The sequence below is a fragment of the Cydia pomonella genome, unplaced genomic scaffold (assembly GCF_033807575.1).
Source record: "Cydia pomonella isolate Wapato2018A unplaced genomic scaffold, ilCydPomo1 PGA_scaffold_208, whole genome shotgun sequence".
Lineage (NCBI taxonomy): Eukaryota > Metazoa > Arthropoda > Insecta > Lepidoptera > Tortricidae > Cydia > Cydia pomonella.
Genome location: NW_026907848.1, coordinates 98,441 through 119,945, shown reverse-complemented (window position 1 = coordinate 119,945; position 21,505 = coordinate 98,441). Strand labels below are relative to the sequence as shown.

General features: G+C 36.1%; 1 protein-coding gene across 1 annotated transcript; it reads left to right on the top strand.

The window, feature by feature from the left end:
• The first annotated feature begins 1,123 nt into the window (after nt 1-1,123).
• On the top strand, nt 1,124-20,976 carry LOC133533857 (dimethyladenosine transferase 2, mitochondrial-like). Its single transcript, XM_061872930.1, is given in 8 exon segments — nt 1,124-1,748; nt 1,977-2,024; nt 2,026-2,119; nt 8,026-8,165; nt 8,672-8,821; nt 18,263-18,402; nt 18,992-19,156; nt 19,992-20,976. Coding segments are annotated over 8 exon segments (1,296 nt in total). The 5' UTR covers nt 1,124-1,346; the 3' UTR covers nt 20,149-20,976.
• The last annotated feature ends 529 nt before the right edge of the window (nt 20,977-21,505 follow it).

The following is a 21,505-nucleotide window of genomic DNA, read 5'->3' as shown; positions in this document are numbered from 1 at the left end:
GCCAAAATTAATATTAATTTGCGCCATGACTCATATGAAAAATGTAAAATTACAGATAAAGGAAATGACGTTTCTCCCATGCATGGAAATATGTGATGAAACTCACGTATGTGTATGTAATAGTATGTACAGTCAGATGCAGACAGAGGTGACCCCCCTTGCATACAGTCAGTCTATGCAGGGGGTCACCTCTCTCTGCAGCTGACTGTATATAACCGTCTCCTATTCAAAATTCCACTTCCGATTTCCTGGAGTTTTTATAACGATTCTATTTTTATATCTGCAGCCAACATCGACTACAATCCCATTAAAAGTCTCCAAGGCTTAATAGACTTCGCACAGGGCATGGTCGATCTGGCGGTTTCTGAAGCTACATATTAATTCCTATCTGTTGCCACCGGTCTCATCTTCGTACCAGATGATGCAAATTTCACTTTTTTTTGTGCCTTATGCATTTTATAGATCATAGTCTTCGCCAGTACCTACTATTAATGGTTCTTTACCTCGCTCGCACTCTACAGACAATGATTATGTGACCGCATATGTTATAGTTATGTCATATACACAAAAGTTGACTGGAAGAGATCACTCTTTAGCTATAAAACTGCATGTTGTCTGCCTCTATCTACAATCAATTGTTTTCCCGACCTTGTATCCTTTAGATAAAGTGTGTCAAGCTATTTCCTTCAGTAGAAAAAAGCGGCAAATTTATAAAATGTAGCGCGAGAAAATTTAAATTTCGCGCCTTTTTCTACCGACTAATTAATTTGACGGGCTATACAATGTTTTTTTTTGTCTGGCAACCTTTAGCAATGTGCGGTCAGATATAATGATACTGCATAGAATGAGATTTTTGCGTTGTAATATTGCATTATTTCTTATACTACTGTTTGATCTTTCTTAATGAGAACAAAAAGTTAACGGTAACGCATAAGTATAGCAATAAATCTAAAAATATAGTAAATAATCACAGAGGGTTGTCCTCATCATTCTATGAAACGCAAGTTTACATATAATATTAAATTCAAGCTTATTTTACTGTTTTATAACATACCCCATTTCGTGTTACAGTTGTTGCGACAGTTGATTGACAGTTAGACAGTTACAGTATTTACATTTACTGCATGTTAAGTTTTTACATTTCATATGATTTTATTATTTTTCATTACTGTTTCCAAAGAAAAGCAAGAGCACGATTCTTTGAATAGTTAGAATCTAATCTTAACTTGATTACTTTAATGTACAATACATGGTTTTGAGTGTCTGCTGGTTGTTGTCACTTAATCGGCACAAAAAAACCAACAAAATTCATTGATTAAAGAAAAGGTTAACTTTAAAAGTTTAACATGATACAATCAGTTAAATACACTTCCTGTGTTATAAATTCCACGTTTCGGAACTCAATAAGACTGCGACACAAATTAAATAAAGCTAAAGACGAAAAACCACCTCCGAAAGTTGCCCAAGATGTCATGAACTACATTGAAAATACTCCTGAATATGCTGGTATTAAAAATCAGATACCGAAGTTTCTTTTAAGGAAATACAAGGCTCCTGAGAGTATGTACCTTATAAATGAAGGCACTGCTAAAGAAATCGTTCAGGCTGTAGAGAAAAACCTGATTATACACTCTCCTATAGTTGAAGTCAATCCAGGATTGGGAATTTTGACTAAGGTATTACTACAGTGCCAAAAAAGTAATCTGTACATGTATGAAACTTCTAGTCATTTTTCTCAATATCTAAAAGTAAGCATCATTATTGTTGAATTTTTATACTAAAAACATTTACATATATCTAAGGACCGGCCTTACGGGCAAAAGAATGGGGAAAATACAGCGCTGTCAAGCACACAAATTCAAGCCAATAGTGCTAATTCCATTTTTAGTGCCCATAAGGTCCATCCTTAGATATATGTCAATGACTAAAATCTTTAACACATCATACTTGAAACCTAAATATACAAACATTTACAGGAGTTAGAATCAAATTATCCTGAACGAGTGAAATTAAAAATAGCTGATTTTTTTTGGGATGTGGAAGCTTGCGTTTCAAGATAAGATGGACCAAGGGAACAGAATTCAAGAGTTATTGGGTGATTTGGCAACTGATGATCCTGGTATGTTTTCCTTGTGCAATTTTATGCATTGTAACTGTGTTGCATACTTTTAGAATTCAATCTCACTTAACACTGCAAACTTGATAATATTTCAGGCTCTTTCATGAAACAGCCTGAAATATTATCAAGTCAAAACATTATATTCCATTCTAAAGTTTTATTTACGTAGATAACTGAAACATAACTGTCAACATGAATACATGGTACCCATGAGCATTGCGAGAGATTTTAACAGTATTTACCTGATTATGTTTAAAGACTTAAATGTCCTACAAACTTTTTTGGATTTTGCCTAATTTCAGAGTTAAAGCCACTTACAAAAAAAAACATCTTTTTATTGTTATGTAGTGCGAAACACTTTTTTGATTGCGATGTTGCCACTATGGGACCTAGTGGCAACATCGCAATCAAAAAGGTGTTTCGCACTGATGCAAAAAGTGACAACTCTTCTTCTTTCCATCCTGTTACCCCCTGCTAGGGTGTAGGGCTCGAATCATTTTCTTCCACTGACTCCGGTCCTGGGCAGCTTGGGTAACTTCCTCCAACCCCATCCCCAATACACCCAACTCTTGCTCCACGGAACGGCGCCAAGTAAATTTAGGACTATGTTTCCGTTTTCCGGGCATCTTCCAGGTCAGGGCCACTCTGGATAGGTGGGTGTCAGGCTTCCTGAGGATATGCCCAATCCAATGCCATTTGCGCGTTTGGATCTCCTTGTGTACGGGTGCTTGTCCGGTAATTCTCCATAAGTGACCGTTTGTGATCCAGTTTGGCCAAAAGATGCGTAGAATTTGCCTTAAGCATTTGTTCACAAACACTTGGAGTTTCATTGTTGAAAAAGTGACAAGTAACACTTTGCCAAAAGTAGGTAAAGGTTTAAATTCTTTTGAGTTTCAGTTTTACAAAGAGCGTTTACATTTTATGTACAAATACATACAAAAAATCGAAAAATATAAACAAAATTTTTTTTTTGAGAAATTGACCTAAACTCATATCTCATTTCCTTCTTTTAGCCTCAGAAATGCGTGGTTAAAATCTCTCAGGTTCCTCATGGGCACCTTGTATTGGTAATAAAGATTATTTTAAACGAATAAGTTAATCTTTGTATTTTTAATGTCTTAAGAGTCCTTATTCCTACAGACGAGCGTATTTTGTAAAATGCTTCCTTTTTCATTCAAGATTACGACGTAACTATTAGTATTTATTCAAAAATTGATAACGTACTTAAATAATCGTTTCCTAAACTAGGGGCTCCAACAGTTCAAATTTTCATTTTCTCTTTTAAACCTCTTTTTTAATGAGGTTTTTTGGGAGTCTTTTCCAAATTTTGCAGTGAGATGTGGCGTTTCGGTTCTCAATTTTGCTATAAACAAGAATCATTTGGTACATGAATGACTACAATTTGATTCAACATATCTCGTACGAGGGGCTGGAATGATTAACAATCGAAGATTCATTTGAAAAAACTGATAAAATACCTTCCGAGTTTTCTTCATTTTTTTGGCGAAAACAGGGTTTTATTATATTTTATTTCCGCAAATTGTACGCATATTTTGCTTTAAAAATAATATTATAGCAAACTGTAACTTTATGTTAACCTATAAAAAAAAAATCGTAACTATGGGACCTACATTGCCGTAAATTTATATTTTTTTAAAACACGTATAAATCACGCAGCAGCGACGCCCCGCTCTCAGTCCGCGCGGAGCGCGCTTAGAGGACGGACCTGTGTTCGATTGTCAGGCATTCGTTGCGATCGTAATCAGCTTCGGAGTTCCGAGAAGTGCTATATACTGCGATTAGAAAATCTTAATAAAAGTTCATTTTTTACAGTATGCCTAACAGACTCGCTTATTGATGGATTTTCAGTGTTACTTTTTTTTAATACTAAGTCGGTGGCAAACAAGCATACGGCCCGCATATGTACGCCTGCAACTCCAGAAGAGTTACATGCGCGTTGCCGACCCTAACCCCCTCCCACCCCTCGTTGAGCTCTGGCAACCTTACTCACCGGCAGGAACACAACACTATGAGTAAGGTCTAGTGTTATTTGGCTGCGATTTTCTGAAAAACGCATTTTCACTTGAAATTACGTTAGGGTTTGCATTATTATTTTTGACCCGGATGAAGTCCAAGTTCTCATGATGGAGTCAGGAGTTGGTCACCAGAACTCCTAATCTACTAATTATAATCCCATCGTGTTTAGGCTCAACAGAGTTGCCCTGATGAGCACCTTCAATCTAGATGAGGTCCAGGGTCTCATGATGGAGTCAGGAGCTGGTCACCAGAACTCCTAATCTACTCATCATAACTCCATCGTGTTTGGGTTCAATAGAGTTGCCCTGACGAGCACCATCAATCTAGATGAGGTCCAGGGTCTCATGATGGAGTCAGGAGCTGGTTACCAGAACTCCTAATCTACTCATCATAACTCCATCGTGTTTGGGCTCAATAGATTTGCCCTGATGAACACCATCGATCTAGATGAGGTCCAGGGTCTCATGATGGAGTCAGGAGTTGGTCACTAGAACTCCTAATCTACTCATTATAATTCCATCGTGTTTGGGCTCAACAGAGTTGCCCTGATGAGCACCTTCAATCTAGATGAGGTCCAGGGTCTCATGATGGAGTCAGGAGCTGGTCACCAGAACTCCTAATCTACTCATCATAACTCCATCGTGTTTGGGTTCAATAGAGTTGCCCTGACGAGCACCATCAATCTAGATGAGGTCCAGGGTCTCATGATGGAGTCAGGAGCTGGTTACTAGAACTCCTAATCTACTCATCATAACTCCATCGTGTTTGGGCTCAATAGATTTGCCCTGATGAACACCATCGATCTAGATGAGGCCCAGGGTCTCATGATGGAGTCAGGAGTTGGTCACCAGAACTCCTAATCTACTCATCATAACCTCATCGTGTTCGGGCTCAATAGATTTGCCCTGACGAGCATCATCAATCTAGATAAAGTCCAGGGTCTCATGATGGAGTCAGGAGTTGGTCACTAGAACTCCTAATCTACTCATTATAATTCCAACGTGTTTGGGCTCAAAAGATTTGCCGTGATGAGCACCATCGATCTAGATGAGGCCCAGGGTCTCATGATGGAGTCAGGAGTTGGTCACCAGAACTCCTAATCTACTCATCATAACTCCATCGTGTTTGGGCTCAATAGATTTGCCCTGATGAACACCATCGATCTAGATGAGGTCCAGGGTCTCATGATGGAGTCAGGAGTTGGTCACCAGAACTCCTAAACTACTCATCATAACCTCATCGTGTTTGGGCTCAATAGATTTGCCCTGACGAGCATCATCAATCTAGATAAAGTCCAGGGTCTCATGATGGAGTCAGGAGTTGGTCACTAGAACTCCTAATCTACTCATTATAATTCCAACGTGTTTGGGCTCAAAAGATTTGCCCTGACGAGCACCATCGATCTAGATGAGGTCCAGGGTCTCATGATGGAGTCAGGAGTTGGTCACCAGAACTCCTAATCTAATCATCATAAATCCATCGTGTATGGGCTCAATAGAGTTGCCCTGACGAGCACCATCAATCTAGATCAGGTCCAGGGTCTCATGATGGACTCAGGAGTTGATCACCAGAACTCCTAGTCTATTCATCATAACTCCATCGTGTTTGGGCTCAAAAGATTTGCCCTGACGAGTACCATCGATCTAGATTAAGTCGAGGGTCTCATGATGGACTCAGTAGTTGGTCACCAGAACTCCTAATCTATTCATCATAATGGTAATTTGATGGTGCTTGTCGGAGTAAATCTATTGAGCCCAAACACGATGGAGTTATGATAAATAGATTACGAGTTCTGGTGACCAACTCCTGACTCCATCATGAGACCCTGAACTTCATCTAGATCGATGGTACTCGTCAGGGCAAATCTTTTGAGCCCAAACACGATGGAATTATAATGAGTAGATTAGGAGTTCTAGTGACCAACTCCTGACTCCATCATGAGACCCTGAACATCATCTAGATTGATGGTGCTCGTGAGGGCAAATCTATTGAGCCCAAACACGATGGAGTTATGATGAGTAGATTAGGAATTATGGTGACCAACTCCTGACTCCATCATGATACCCTGGACTTCATCTAGATCGATGGTACTCGTCAGGGCAAATCTTTTGAGCCCAAACACGATGGAATTATAATGAGTAGATTAGGAGTTCTAGTGACCAACTCCTGACTCCATCATGAGACCCTGAACATCATCTAGATTGATGGTGCTCGTGAGGGCAAATCTATTGAGCCCAAACACGATGGAGTTATGATGAGTAGATTAGGAATTATGGTGACCAACTCCTGACTCCATCATGAGACCCTGGACTTCATCTAGATCGATGGTACTCGTCAGGGCAAATCTTTTGAGCTCAAACACGATGGAATTATAATGAGTAGATTAGGAGTTCTGGTGACCAACTCCTGACTCCATCATGAGACCCTGGACTTCATTTAGATCGATGGTACTCGTCAGGGCAAATCTATTGAGCTCGAATACGATGGAATTATAATGAGTAGATTAGGAGTTCTAGTGACCTACTCCTGACTCCATCATGAGACCCTGGACTTCATCTAGATTGATGGTGCTCATCAGGGTAAATCTATTGAGTCCAAACTCGATGGAGTTATGATGAGTAGATTAGGAGTTCTGGGGAGTTCTGGTGACCAACTCCTGACTCCGTCATGAGACCCTGGACCTCATCTAGATCGATGGTGTTCGTCAGGGCAAATCTTTTGAGCCCAAGCACGATGGAATTATAATGAGTAGATTAGGAGTTCTGGTGACCAACTCCTGACTCCATCATAAGAACCTGGATGGACTTCATTCAAGTCAAAAATAATAATACAAACCCTAACGTGATTTCAAATAACACTGAAACTCTATAGCACTAATGTGCGCAAACGATTGGCATCTTGACTACGCAGCATGGGTGCGTAGCCACCATGCCAATCGATACGACAACGAAACACTATCTGTCTCTCTCTCGTACTAATATGCACAAACGATTGGCATCTTGGCTGGGCAGCATGGGTGCGTAGCCAACATGCCAAACGTTTACGATACGACAAGGAAACACTATCTGTCTCTCTATCGCACTAATATGCGCAATCGATTGGCTTCTTGGCTAGGTATCATGGGTGCGTAGCCAACATGCCAATCGTTTACGATACGACAACGAAACACTACTCTCTCTCTATCGCACTAATATATGCAAACGATTGGTATTTTGGCTAGGCACTAAGCAAGTGTGTGGCCAACATGCCAATCGTTTACGATACGACAACGAAACACTATCTGTCTCTCTATCGCACTAATATACTTTATTTATACCTGCAGTGATTTAGTAACTTCTTCATTTTCCATTGGTGTGAAAGAGACAGAATAAAGAGCAAGGGCTATAGTACACTCTGTAGTCTGTACACTTAGTAGTAGTGTACATAAAAAAAAAAAAACTACTGTGCATATACAATAAAATAAAGAGTGCCCATATATCATATGACACTAAAATTAATGTTGCTTTAAATTATATTGAAAACTATCAAGATTATTCTAGTCTGCATTGAAACGCGCGTCGCGTTGCCGGCGCTCGCGTACCGAGCGCCAACGCCATCTATCGAGCGTTATTTCGTGAAATCGGAGAACGCTCCAAGGATTAAGGGCTCTTAAGCATTTATAAGGCAGATGAATATATTTCCCACCTGATTTTGAACTTTATGTCAAAGTGATAGAGTTCAATTTTGCATAATTCCTGAAACCTTTATCCTTATAAATGGTGAATTACTTGTTTTTGCGCAAGTGTTTTAAGTTTGGCAAACAAAGCTAGATAAATGTGTTAAAATTTGACAATGGCTTAGGTTTCCATATTACATCATTTATCTTCCAGATAGAGTGGTTACAATAGTGGGATCAATGCCTAGCCTGTCTTTTGTCAAACATCTAATAAACACCATAGTGTTCCACAAGACTACTAGCCATCTAGGCAGACCGGACCTTTTCATCACTATGCCTGGACATCACTATGAAGTAAGTTAGTAGTAAAATTTAATACAAAAATATTTTTAGCCTGAAATTAAGCTAGATAGTTGATTGACATACATAATCAGGCATACATAGGTCTGTAACATCCCAGCTCCAAAACAAATGAACTGATGATATTGATTTATTAGGTATTGTTTTGGATGAAAGGTGACTTAGCCAAGTCTTTGATTACTGCAATAGTTACTCATTAAATGAAATTATTTTAACCGATTATATAGCCTATATGAATACGTACATCCCAACTTTTCAAATCCTTTCCAAGCATTAAAACATTCATGGTCAATGGGAGACTGGGGAAAAATATATTCACCTTGGTCAAAATTACAATGTCCAAAACTACCTACCTACGTATAAAAATAATTAAATTAAATGATAATCCATTAATAGTGTTCTTAACTATGACTGTAGACCTATTCAGCAGTTATGTTAAATATATTAGCTTGCTTGTTGGATGGAAATTGTATAATTTACGTAATAATTATTTTTTCCAGTTCCTAACGGACAATGAGATACAAAATAGAAAGCATATGGCAGTACCAACTCTGTTTCAGCTTCTATTTGATTTCAAAATACTTGCAAATGTACCAAAAGTGCATTTCCTACCATGGACACATCCCACAACCAACAAGAGGGTTACGCTGGTAACTTTTTCAAATCTAAATTTTATAAGTATATCTTCTACTCATATATAATTTTATAACTTAAAATGAAAAACTATTAATTTATGATTAGGTACTGTGTACTAAACTAATCAGTCTGTCAACAATTAAGCTGTGCTTTAGCGTGATGGTCAGCTGCCGTTTCGTGGATGAGTTGAGCAGTGGTAGCAACCTAGAATTTTTCAAATAGTAATTGATTATATCTTAAAGAAAAAGTTAGCTGACTGTCGGTTGCTCACATAAACAAAAAAATAAGGTGCCCACAATTTTTGTTGCCACAATGTTGCACATTGTAAGCTAATGCTATTCAAGCACAGGCTTTCAAATAACGGGTTCTTTTTAGTGATGTACCGACTATTGATTTGGCAATCAGATGGCCGATTAGACGGCCGACTAGTCGGCTAGTCGGCACAGATCAGTTTTGTTTAAGTTTACATGCATTTGCAAAAATACTCTCAATCTCTTTGACTTTGAGCAATATAGACATTTCTTGAGGAATCCGTGCCGTGATTTGTGAGGTCAACATTTTAAACCATCTAAAATAATACCACATTTAGATGAAAAAGGAGTGCCTACTGTATACTACGATTGTAATTGTAGCCAACTATGAAATGTTATCCGGACCACGGCGATATAATACCTGATTTTCATATGACTAGTGGCTCTGTGAACTTCGCGTACACTATGACACCGCCATTAAAAAAAATCTTAAAACTGCATAAACAAAAAAATCGAAGTACAAAATCTAACGGTCGAAATTTCTCACAAAATTTCACGAAATTCGGTTGAGAAATGCGGCCTATAGAGGATAATACCAGACAACCGGACATATAGGAGAGCCGTCCTACGGTCAATAATTTGAACTAAAGTTTTCATAGGTAGGTCACGTGGCTTGTTGAGCAATAGGTAATTTTAAACATTTCTGCTAATTAAACTATAATTAGGTATGATATTGTTGGTAAACCCAAATGAATGTCCATCTGTTCCAGTTTTGATTATGACACTACTAATGAATGGCCCCGTAATATGAACAAATTGTTAAATGTATAATAAATCCCATCAAAAACAATACTTGTCAAAAAAACCAAGTCTCGCAACTCAGTTGTTCTGCGGTAAAAAGTTGTGAGATCCATGTACAACGTTGCATTTGTCTCTAGATAATTTAACAAACAATACACTCAATGAGGACCTGAATTGTTCACCGAGCAGATACGACAGCCCACATTCAGCGAGCAGCATGCCTAGCATGAGACAAGAAAATAACTCTGACATACAAAATCTTAAAGGAAAAATCGACCAACTAAACGTACAGCTTTTAAGTGCGCATAGTGAAATTGATAGATTAAACGGCGAAATCTGTGACCTAAAAAAAACTATGGAAGATTATCAAAGAAAAATGAACATGTATAAAACAATTTTTGATAAAAAAACGCCAAAAAAAACTCAAAGAAATTCACGTAGAAAGCGGAAAAATAAATACACACACACTAAGGAACAGAATAAAATTTCACCATCAATTCCGTCTCCTTCCCCATTACCAAAAAAATTAAGTACATGGCATTCTACCCCTGTTGTGGAAGAAAGGACAGGTTCTGTAAGACGAGATTGCTTTAGAAACAGCTCTAGTTCAAATGAATCTTGCCAATCGAACAAAGGTAACTTAGGCAAAAAAGCTAAACTAGGGGGGAATTCTGATAATAGTCAAGGCCAAATCCTGAGTAGCGAGAAACCTACACCAAAACTTAGGGAAAAAACTAATAAAATCATTTTACTAAGCAGCAATAAAAAGAACGCGCTTCGAAAAATTGCTGCGACTTGTTTTGCGGAAAACTCGCAGATATGTCATTATTTGTCACCTAATGCAGGAATTAAGGAAATTTTAAAAGACGTCCATTTAAAAACAAGTAACTTAACAAAAGATGACTACTGCATTATTTTCATTGGAGAAGAAGACTTTAAATATACAACTAACTGCTATACCTTAATTTCCATAATAAGGGAATCGCTGCAAGGGTTACTTCATACAAACTTCATTATATGCACGGCCACATACAAATGTCGAAACGGTGTTAATCTCTTTAACTGGAGAGTCGAAACTTTTAATAACATGCTTTGGCGAGATATACACACGTATGAATATGCCTATCTCTTGGACTCAAATGAGAATCTGTCATATGACTACGATATGTTTAGGAGACACTCAGGGGACATTAATAACTTAGGGATTAAAAATATATGCATGAAATTAAAGGAAACCATTGAAGACATAAGATGGAATAATGAGGAATTCAACAAGAATGATACACATAACCAAGATAGTAAAGGTAATCCGACAAGTTCCAGAAACGAGCAAGTCTTGAATGGAGAAGATAAAAAAGAAGGGTTTTTTCGTAAAGAATAGGAAAGCTCAATTTCGCATTTTACACCAGAATATAGCAGGAGTGTTGAACAAATCGAGTGAACTAGAAGTAGCCATTCGGGAAATGGAGGAAATGAACTCGCATATTGATGTAATTTGTCTGACTGAAACATTCATAATTAAAGGAGAAGAAAATTATCTCTATATTCCTGGTTATAACCTTGTGGCAAATTTTTCTAGACAAAATGCGCGTAGAGGGGGAACATGTATACTTTGCAGGGATAGTGTTGAATGTGAACCGTTAGATATTATTAAGGATTTAGCAATGGCAAGGGCGGATCCACCGTTGTGGGCACGATGGGCATGCCCACAACCCTAATAGGGTGCCCGAATGATTCTTCGAGTAAAATTATGCCGATTTTTGTTTCCCAGATGCTATGGCAGAGGAATCTTTGTAAAAATTTCATTACACAGAGTAGTTAGTTGGTTGGCATAACATTGATACGCGGATTTACTTTTCGTAAATTGATAGTTTGATAACTGTCACGCTTACCCAAGTCGAAAACAGATCATCGGTTAGAAATTCTCGCCACCACGAGTCCTAATTATTTATTTTGTAAAAAATAAAGAAAGATTATTTAATAACAAGGGCAATTACTTTTAGCTTATGTAGTCTTAGAAATCTTCAACATTCACAAATATTAGTACAATATTTAAAAATATTGCCAGCTTTTAATTTACAGCTGTAGGAGTTTTTTAGCGTAGTTAGCGTAGCGTATGTATAAAAAGTGCTCCATAGACTGCAATAAATCGTTTTCGATATATTGCCGATCCGAATGTTGTAAGTACCTACCGCAATTGCTAAATTACTAATTTAACTGTCAGTTAAAGTTTAATTAAATTGTCACTTTATTCGAAAATAACTTTAGTCTAGTCAGCAAGTTGAAAAATTTAGATACTGCTCCTAAAAATACATGCGGTACCTCATTAGATTCGGAATAAGTAATGTCTAGAAAAATGTATTCGAAGCGTATATTTAGCATTAGCACATAAACAATTGCAAAAGTTAAAAATAAATATAATAAAAATATTCATGAAAAAAATATGGTATATATTTCGTTTTTAGCCGAATCTCATAAACTATAATACATTTAAGAAATGAAAATAAAATATTCCTAATGAAGTGGAAATTTCCAATAAAAAAATCCCAAGTACTATAACTCTATTCATTGTAGTTTTCATTTACCGCTGAAAATAGCCCTAAGTTAGGGAATAATTAATTTAAAAAAAAAATCTCGTTCTTACGTCATTATAGTAAATGTAAACAAAAAAAATGTTCAAATAATTGGCGTAAAAATATTTCGGTTATCGGTGCTCTTCTTATATAGGTACATACTAAGCAATATCACGCTATAAAAAAAACAATACTTTGGTTATAATATTGTTTTATATTTAACAATTTTACCCTGATTTTTATTTTTTTTGTCATTTTTCACTACTATTCTGAAATTTTACACAAAATATTAATTTTATTAAATTTTTTGTGACGCGATCTTGGTGTATAAATAAGATGGGCTCCACGAAGCGAAATATTTTTACGCCAATTATAATAAAAAAAATTAAAATTTACAATGAAGACGAAAGTTCGAAAAAAAGTATTAATTAATAATTGCCTATCTTGTTGAAAAATCTACCTTTAAAATAATATTTAATGTTACGTACTTAACGTTAAATTAAAACTGTAACGAATAGAGTTTAGAGTACCTAGAGTTGGATTTTTTATTGGAAAATTTTCTCTTCTTTATAGTATTTTTCAAACGGGAAGGGTACGCTGATAGATATCATCTCCATACAATTTATATCTTAAAAGCTTCACATCTCGCAAAATTGTATTGAGATGACATACTTACAATTTTGCGAGAATGAGAATCTATCAGCATACCCTCCCTGTTTGAAAAATACTATGGGAATCTTTTGTTTTCATTTGTTAAATGTTAATAGTTTATGAGATATTGACAAAAAACAAAATACCATATTTTTTATAACATTTGCTATTTTTTGTGCTAATAAACGATTCGAATACCTTTTTTCTAGACATTGTTTCAATTCCAATAAGGTATTTTTCAAGTATTTTTATTCCTATCTTTGACTACTCAAATAAATATTTAAAAAATGTATAAAATATTTTAAAAAAAAGTTACTCTACTAATAGTTCCTTAAACGAAAAGATTACTCTGCCAAACGAAATTCATACAATAATTGTTCTGCCAGTGTACTGCTAATTAACACAAAAGCGAATTGAACGGTATGTAAACCAAGACTAGCAAATGTCGACTAAAAGTTAGATCTACCAATAAATCCCTCTATGAAAGTCAAAGTCAAAGTCAAATCTTTATTGCATATCACAAATCACATAAGATGGAACAGAAAGTGTAGAAGTACATGTGACGCCCTGCAAGGGCACAGCAATTTAAGAGGACTAAATCTACTTTAAACAATGAGAAACCAATAATCTAAACATTGCAATTAAATACATGAGTTTTAGCATAAACCATTAGTATTACCATCAATCATTAGTATCCTCTTCAAAGTATTCACTTAGGGAATAATAGCATTTATTTATTAGAAATATTTTTAATAATTTAGTGAATGTAGTAGTCTTTTCCTGATTTTTTACCTGAGAGTTAGGTAACTTATTATATATCTTGATCATCATGTAGTGAGGGCTAGACGTTACAATTTTCATTCTCGAGAAGGGCAATTTAAGTTTATTAAGATTCCTGTTATTTCTTCTAATATCTGTTACTGGGGTATATAGTTCAAAATGTTTTCTTACAAATTTACTGCATTCAAAGATATACATGGAACGTTGACCTGCGAAACGTTGTCTGAGAATCAGGTATCTGCGAAAAATTAATAAGATAGCCCCCTAATAGCCTTGTGACGTCACACTTTCAGTCTATTGAAATCGGTAGAGAGTCATGATTGTTCATGAACGAGTTCGGACTCCGACTCGCACTTGGCCGATTTTCGGGTGGCTGTGCTGTGACCACAACCTTTTTTGAGGGCTGGATCCGCGCCTGAGCAATGGAGAAAGACTTTGAAATTTGCGGTATTACTATTAAATCTATAAAAACGAGAATTATATGTTTGTACAGAACCCCTAACTCAGATTTTCAAACAGGTCTGAAACAGCTTGAAGTACTTCTTAATAACTTAGAAAACCAGAATTACAATTTAGTTATCGCTGGAGACTTTAATGTTGACTTTTTATCTAACTCAAACAAAAAAAATCTATTGTGTGAAGTATTCACGACTCATAACTTAATCCCTCATATTAATGAAGCTACAAGGCAACATACGTGTATTGATAATATAGTAAGTAATTTCAAAAGTGCAGTAGGCAAAATACATAGACTTAGTCTGTCGGATCATGATACTGCTCAATCTGTTACTATAAGTACGAATAAGGATTTCATTGTTAAAACATGGTACATAATAAAACATGACTTCAGCGTCGATAATATGAACAAATTTATAAATTACATTCATAGCCTTAGTTTTAATGAAGTTTTAATGGAAAATGATACTAATGAAGCATTCAATGTACTTCATGATTTATTAGTACTGTTGTTTGAACAATGTTTTCCTGAATATAGAGTAAAACGATACATAAAAGGAAATAAGGTGGCATGGATTACAAGAGGAATAAAAAAAAGTTGTAAAACCAAACGAACACTTAGATATAAATATTATAAGAGCAAAACTGAAGAAGAAAAACTGTCCTATAACAATTACTCTAAAATATTAAGAAAGTGCTTATTTGTACTTCAGAAAAATTGTAACGATCAGTACATAAGCCAAGCGCAAAACAAGTGTAAGGCGACATGGAATGTTGTAAATAAACAAATTGGTAATTCTAAGATTTCACCACAAATTGATAAAATCGCATTTAATGCCAATTTAATTCGAAATGGAACTGACATTGCTAATGCATTCAATAATTATTTTATAAATTTAACAAATAATGACAGTAATATGACAAATAGTAACAATGCGACGAATCAGAATGTATGTAACCTTATCCCTAACAGTGTAAATAGCATGTTTTTAGAACCCACGACCCCTCAGGAGGTATTAAAAATAATAATGTCATTACGCAACACCAGTTCCGTTGGCTATGATAAAGTAAATACGAAAGCTTTAAAAAGTGTAGCTAGTCATTTGATGGTACCGTTATGTCACATTATAAATTTATCTTTGGAGCAAGGCGTATTTCCGAACAAATTAAAATTCTCTGTTGTTAAACCACTTCATAAAAAAGGAACAAAAACGGACATGGGTAATTATAGACCTGTCACATTGATCCCTGTAATAGCCAAGATATTTGAAAAAGTCTTCTATGCTCGATTACAGAAGTTTCTAGATAAGAATAAAGTATTAGCAATAGAACAGAATGGTTTCAGACCAAATAAATCTACAGCCTTAGCCGCTTTTACTTTAATAAAAAAAGTTATAAATAATATTAATAATAAAATGCCAACTGTTGCTCTCTTTCTGGATATGAGCAAGGCATTTGATTTTGTAGATCACAATGTACTGGCAAAAAAGTTGAATTGTTATGGTGTTCGTGGTCCTGCAGAGAATTGGATTAAGTGTTACTTGTCTAACCGTGTACAAGTTACACAAATAACTAAATTAAATAAAGTAACAAATACAATGGAAGAGTTTATTTCTTCAAAAAGAGAAAATAAAGTCGGGGTACCACAGGGCAGTATTTTAGGACCCCTATTGTTTATTATTTATATTAATGATCTGCCTCGTGCAGTCCAACATCCTACAGTTATGTTTGCCGATGACACAACCATCATCGTAGAAAGCCAAAATGTAGGAAATTATAGTGATATGGTGAATAACGTCTCAGAGGAAACTGTAGAATGGCTAACAAGAAATAACCTATCTATAAATACTGATAAAACCAAATATATTTACTTCCGTACCAGACAGGGAAAAGATCTAAGGCTTAATATTAAATGTAATGGGAAACCAATAGAGAAAGTAGAGTGTCAAAATTTCTTGGGGCTTTATGTAGATGAGCACTGTGAATGGAAAGAGCAGGTTAAGGCAGTCTGCAACAAAATTAATAAATTTGTATTTGCAATAAAAAAAATTAGACTTGTAACATCACATAAAATTGCCCTGTTAGTATATTACGGATACGTGTGTTCTGCTCTCAGATATGGTATTGTATTGTGGGGCAACTCATCTGACATATCTAAAGTTTTTATAGCTCAAAAGCGCTGCATAAGAGCGATATTCGATTTAAAACCTTTAGACTCATGTAGACCTATATTTAGACAACACAGGATTCTAACGCTTACATGTTTATACATTCTGGAGGCATGTACCTTTGTCAAAAAACACATGGATCTGTTTCTGATTAAAGACAACAATAATAAGCGAACAATTACACAAAAACCTCTGAACATGCCAGTAGCAAAATTGAGCCTATTTAAAAAGAATTCCTATTATATGCTAAGCAAAATTTATAATACAGTGCCGAAATCTATTACTAGTTTAGTTGGACATACATTTTATACTAATCTTAAGACATGGTTAATCGAAGAATGTTACTATTCATTAAATGATTTCTTTAATAAAAATAATAATTAATAATAATTTTTAAGCAGCAAATAACCCTTGTTCGAGCTGCTGGCATGAAAATGTTATTATTTAGTATCTGAATTTTTAAATTTTATAATTATATTGTATATTTGTATAGACTATTGTAGGTACCTGAATATTTCTACGCCGATGCATGCCGGCAGAATATGCTGACCTAACACCCTCTACTCACCAACATTGTACCATATTCTTAGAAATAAATGATTGATTGATTGATTGATTGATTGATGTAATACCAAGTCTGACTCTTGAGATTTGGCCATCGCACTAAATAATTGAATTTACATGTGTTTTCAGGCGATTGAATTTACACGTGTTTTCAGGCGATGGCCAAGTCTCAATATATTTATATAAAACATTAAAGAATTTTAATATTGATATGCGTCACTATAAGATGCTGTTAATTATTACGTAACAACTTAATGCTTCGAGTACGGAGATTCCAGACAATTGATTTTCAATTGCTATGGACCACGATCGTGGTCTTAGAGACTGGACGTATTAAGACAGAAAGTCGCTTAAGTAGAGACTGAATAAATTAATAACCGACTTGGTATTACATGGATCTCACAACTTTTTACCGCAGAACAACTGAGTTGCGAGACTTGGTTTTTTTGACAAGTATTGTTTTTGATGGGATCTCATTTCTTTTTGTATTTTGTAGACAGTTATACTTTTTTTCCTTTTCGGTACCTTCTACTTATTGTATATATGTATAAATAAAACATAAAACATCGTTACGAATAAAGCCAATATTGAAAAATTTAATAACTGAAGACTTGGCTGTATGAGCTTAATTTTCTTTGCGGTCTTTTCTAGATTTTTTAGTTTTTCCTTGATTCATACACCAAACACTACTTATATTCCAAATTTGAAGCTTCTAGGTCTGCTAGAAGTGCCTTAGAATTTTGATGATCGGTGAGTCAGTGAGTGACAAAATTAAGAAATTAGACCCGTTATAATTCTTAAAATACTGGTTCAAATTGAATGAAATTTGAAATATACCGTGTCTTTACAATGCCTGCATGGTTACTGAAAATTTCAGTTTTCTAGTTTTATCCACAACGAAGTTACAGGGGGTCGAAAATGGTCTGAATTGCTTCGAGAAAAGGATGGTACGGCCGTGCTTTTTTGCTCGACTTGGTGGGGGCACTGCCGTGCCCCCAGATATTGATTGATATTTCTTATAATTTCACATTTTCCGTAACTCCCATTTTTGTCGACTAATCGCCGACTACAAGTGTGGCCAGATAGTTGGCTTTCCCGACTAGTCGGTAGGTACATCCCTAGTTCTTTTCTCTTATATTTTCCTTGACCTAACATTTTTAAAGGTCAGCAAATCTATTTTCTTAGCACCTGACTGTACCTATATTTTACAGATGGATGAACATCGCTTATACTTGGTGAATATCTCCCAAAAACGAGAGCTGCCAGTTCCACCTGAGTATTTGCCTCTGCTATGGTATTTTTTCAAGCCTCACATGTTATCCAAGTCTACAAGGGTGATTCCAATGTTAGAGTAAGTATGTTTATTTCGGTATACAATTTAAATTATACAGCTCGATAAAAAGTGCAGAGATCCACTCCACTACAGCGAACGCTAAATTGCCATGGAGGTGAAGATAGTAAATTAAGTCAGTCTGTGCGCCCAAGTGCTTCGCGTTGCGGGCGGTGTAGTGGGATTCCGCTTTATTGCGTATTTTTATTCATCAGCTTTCTGATCTTGCGATCCGACGGTTCCACTACTGCAATACGCAGTCATCAAAGCAGCTCGATATATGGTGCAATAATATTATATTTGAGCATTCCATGAAATTGTCCACCGTTGTCCCGTACAAATGCGAATTTTCTGAAGATTTGCAGGTACAATAACAGGTTTCATTTTCTGCGACTAACGGTCAAAAATATGCACAGAAAAATAATCGCCTGCTTTAAACGCCAAAAAAAATTCGCAATATAGGAAATAAAATGCGTCCGTACAGGACAGCCCGTGGAATGCTCCTAATTACTAGCGAAGTTACGTAGGTACCATTTCATCCCAATCGGAAACTGTGAAGTGTTCCAGTCAGACAGAGACAGATAAAAGTAAATGTAGAACGCGTTTGCAGACAATGGATACCTGGTTGCGGCGTGTGGCTGATCACGGGGCAGGAGCCGCCCGACAGCGACCGGCGGCTGGCGCCGGGCGCCGCCGACGCGCCGCTGCCGCACATGACCATATTCACCGAGTTCGGAGACCTCAATCTGAAGCAGAAAGTAACTGTCTTTAAAAAGTACGTTTACTTCTGAAACTCTAGTTTGTCTTTATGTCATGTGTGGCATATTCCTTTTTATGCTGTTTTTGTAAAATCTCCTATTTTACAACTGAATATGTAAATAAGGTTGTCTACAAATCTGGTCCACCACATGCAATCGCACCTCGGTGACAATCATTTCATTATTTACGTAAATTCCAAGTTTAAACTGATTTTCCAATGCCACACGTGTGATATTGATATCACGTCCGCAATTACTAACAAAATGTAAAACCCCAAGGTCGTTTTTTGCTTATTACTTATTTATTGTAAAAAGAAAAGGTTGTTATACACAGAGGCAAAAATGATATATATATATAATGTCGCGTTTAGGTAGTTATATGGTTCATTACAGTCCTTTGCGTTGCGCTGTCGGATAAAAATATTCAGTTATGTGTATTTATTAATGCTTTCAGAAAGTTTATTTAGATCCAGCCTTCAAAGGCTCTGTTTGTACTTCAAAAACTGATGAGAAAGTTGCATTTTATCCACACATGTGACAAAGTAATCTAATGCAAATTTTGAGTTCTTTGATTATGTTGGCTGATAGAATTGATTTTTACGTGATGATTTTGAACAATAAATATTTATTAATGTTCAAGTAAATATGTTTCGTTATGTTTACAGTGAGTATTATCCACGGGTTGGTGTGGAAAATAATGTGTTTCACTCGGGAGTTAAGTTTGTTTGACCCTCGTACCTTGAAACCACCATAAAGCTCAAGATTCCACTGTTCTAACCACTCACTACTTGCTCGGGTATTATCAATACATATAAGCACGAGGGGTAAACAAATAACTGTTTATTGTTTCAGATTAATATCATGGCCGGAATTCAAGCAATGCCCATTCCGGGTATCCATGGAGAATAATCTACCAAAGTTCGTGACCGCAGTTGAAGATGACGAGAAAACCAGTATAGGCACGCCCATAGACGATATTGAAAGTTCAGATACCGAAAACGAGACCTGATTGAATTTAAGCTTGTTGCACCGAACATGCCCGTTATCTTAATATGGTATATTCCAGGGATCGTTCAATTCTTTAGAAAAAGAGCCAAACACAGCAAAAATCACTAACCCCCTAATTCATAAACGTGTACTAAAGTTACGATGCCGCTGATCATCGTTTGTCCCTTTCCATCATACCAATACGTCGGAAAGGGATAATATGTAACTCAAAGAGTCACAAGTGTTGTTTTCAGTGGTCCAAGAACTTTCTTAGTGTTATTTTTCTGTGTGGCTTAAAGAGCCCCAATTTGTACCTTCAAACGAGCCGCGGTTTGCCGACCCCTGGTCTATTCGAACAAAAATGACGCTCACCACGAGGAATGCCTGTTCCTATCTTTATCACCCGCGCGTAATTATATTGCCCGCCCCTGATGCCGCCTGTCAATGACACTGCGCGAGCGGAACAGCAATATAACTATTCGCGTACGATAGAGATAGAAACAGGCGGGTCAATGGACGATATCCCTCGTGGTACGCGTCTTCGACAATTTTCAGTCATGTCAGACCTCATTTTGGCCTATTCGCCATCAGAGTAGTTGATTGTAGTTAGTAAAGATGTTAAGTATAGTTTGACAGCTGAGCTAGATGGTGCTGTATGGTTATCGCATAATGTACGAAGCCGTAACGCCATATCTGTCAAACTCGAAGCACTAAGTCTAATACGAGGGCATTTCCAAAAGTTGTTAGTTGCTCCGGCTCTACTCATGCGATTAAAATTTTATTTATACTATTGTGAGGGAGTTTTCAGCACTTATTAAAGTGGTGTAAATACATTTTTAGAAAACGCTTATTTTTGTTTTTATTTTATTTTTACTTCGACGCGTCGAAGCCTAACCATCAGTCATGAAAATCAGTAATTGAGACTCCATATGTGCTGTCGTTTTATAGACAGTTTTTGTAAAAACAAACAAGTTTTTTTTTAGGTGCTTCTAATGGCGAATCTCGGCCGTTCTTTTACGTCAATCGTTTTGATTGAGTAAATATTATTATGATTTAATAGGTGTCAACAATGAGTCCTTTCATTAAAAGTAAAAATTCTGATATTTAAAAAAAAATATATATGCATATAAGACTATAAAATTTATTGATTTCTACATTGTAAATAGCAGAAGGAAGATAATAATTAGTCCCGCGTAAATTTAAGTTCGATTTTCAAAGATTTCAATACGAAATTCATTTAATTGTGCCCAAAATTGCTGTTCTTTCTTAGCAATTCAAGTCGAGTCATGGGAGTTTTCTATGTATTTAAGTATTTATAAATATTTATATATATCGTTGTCTAGGTACCCTCAACACAAGCCTTATTGAGCTTACTGTGG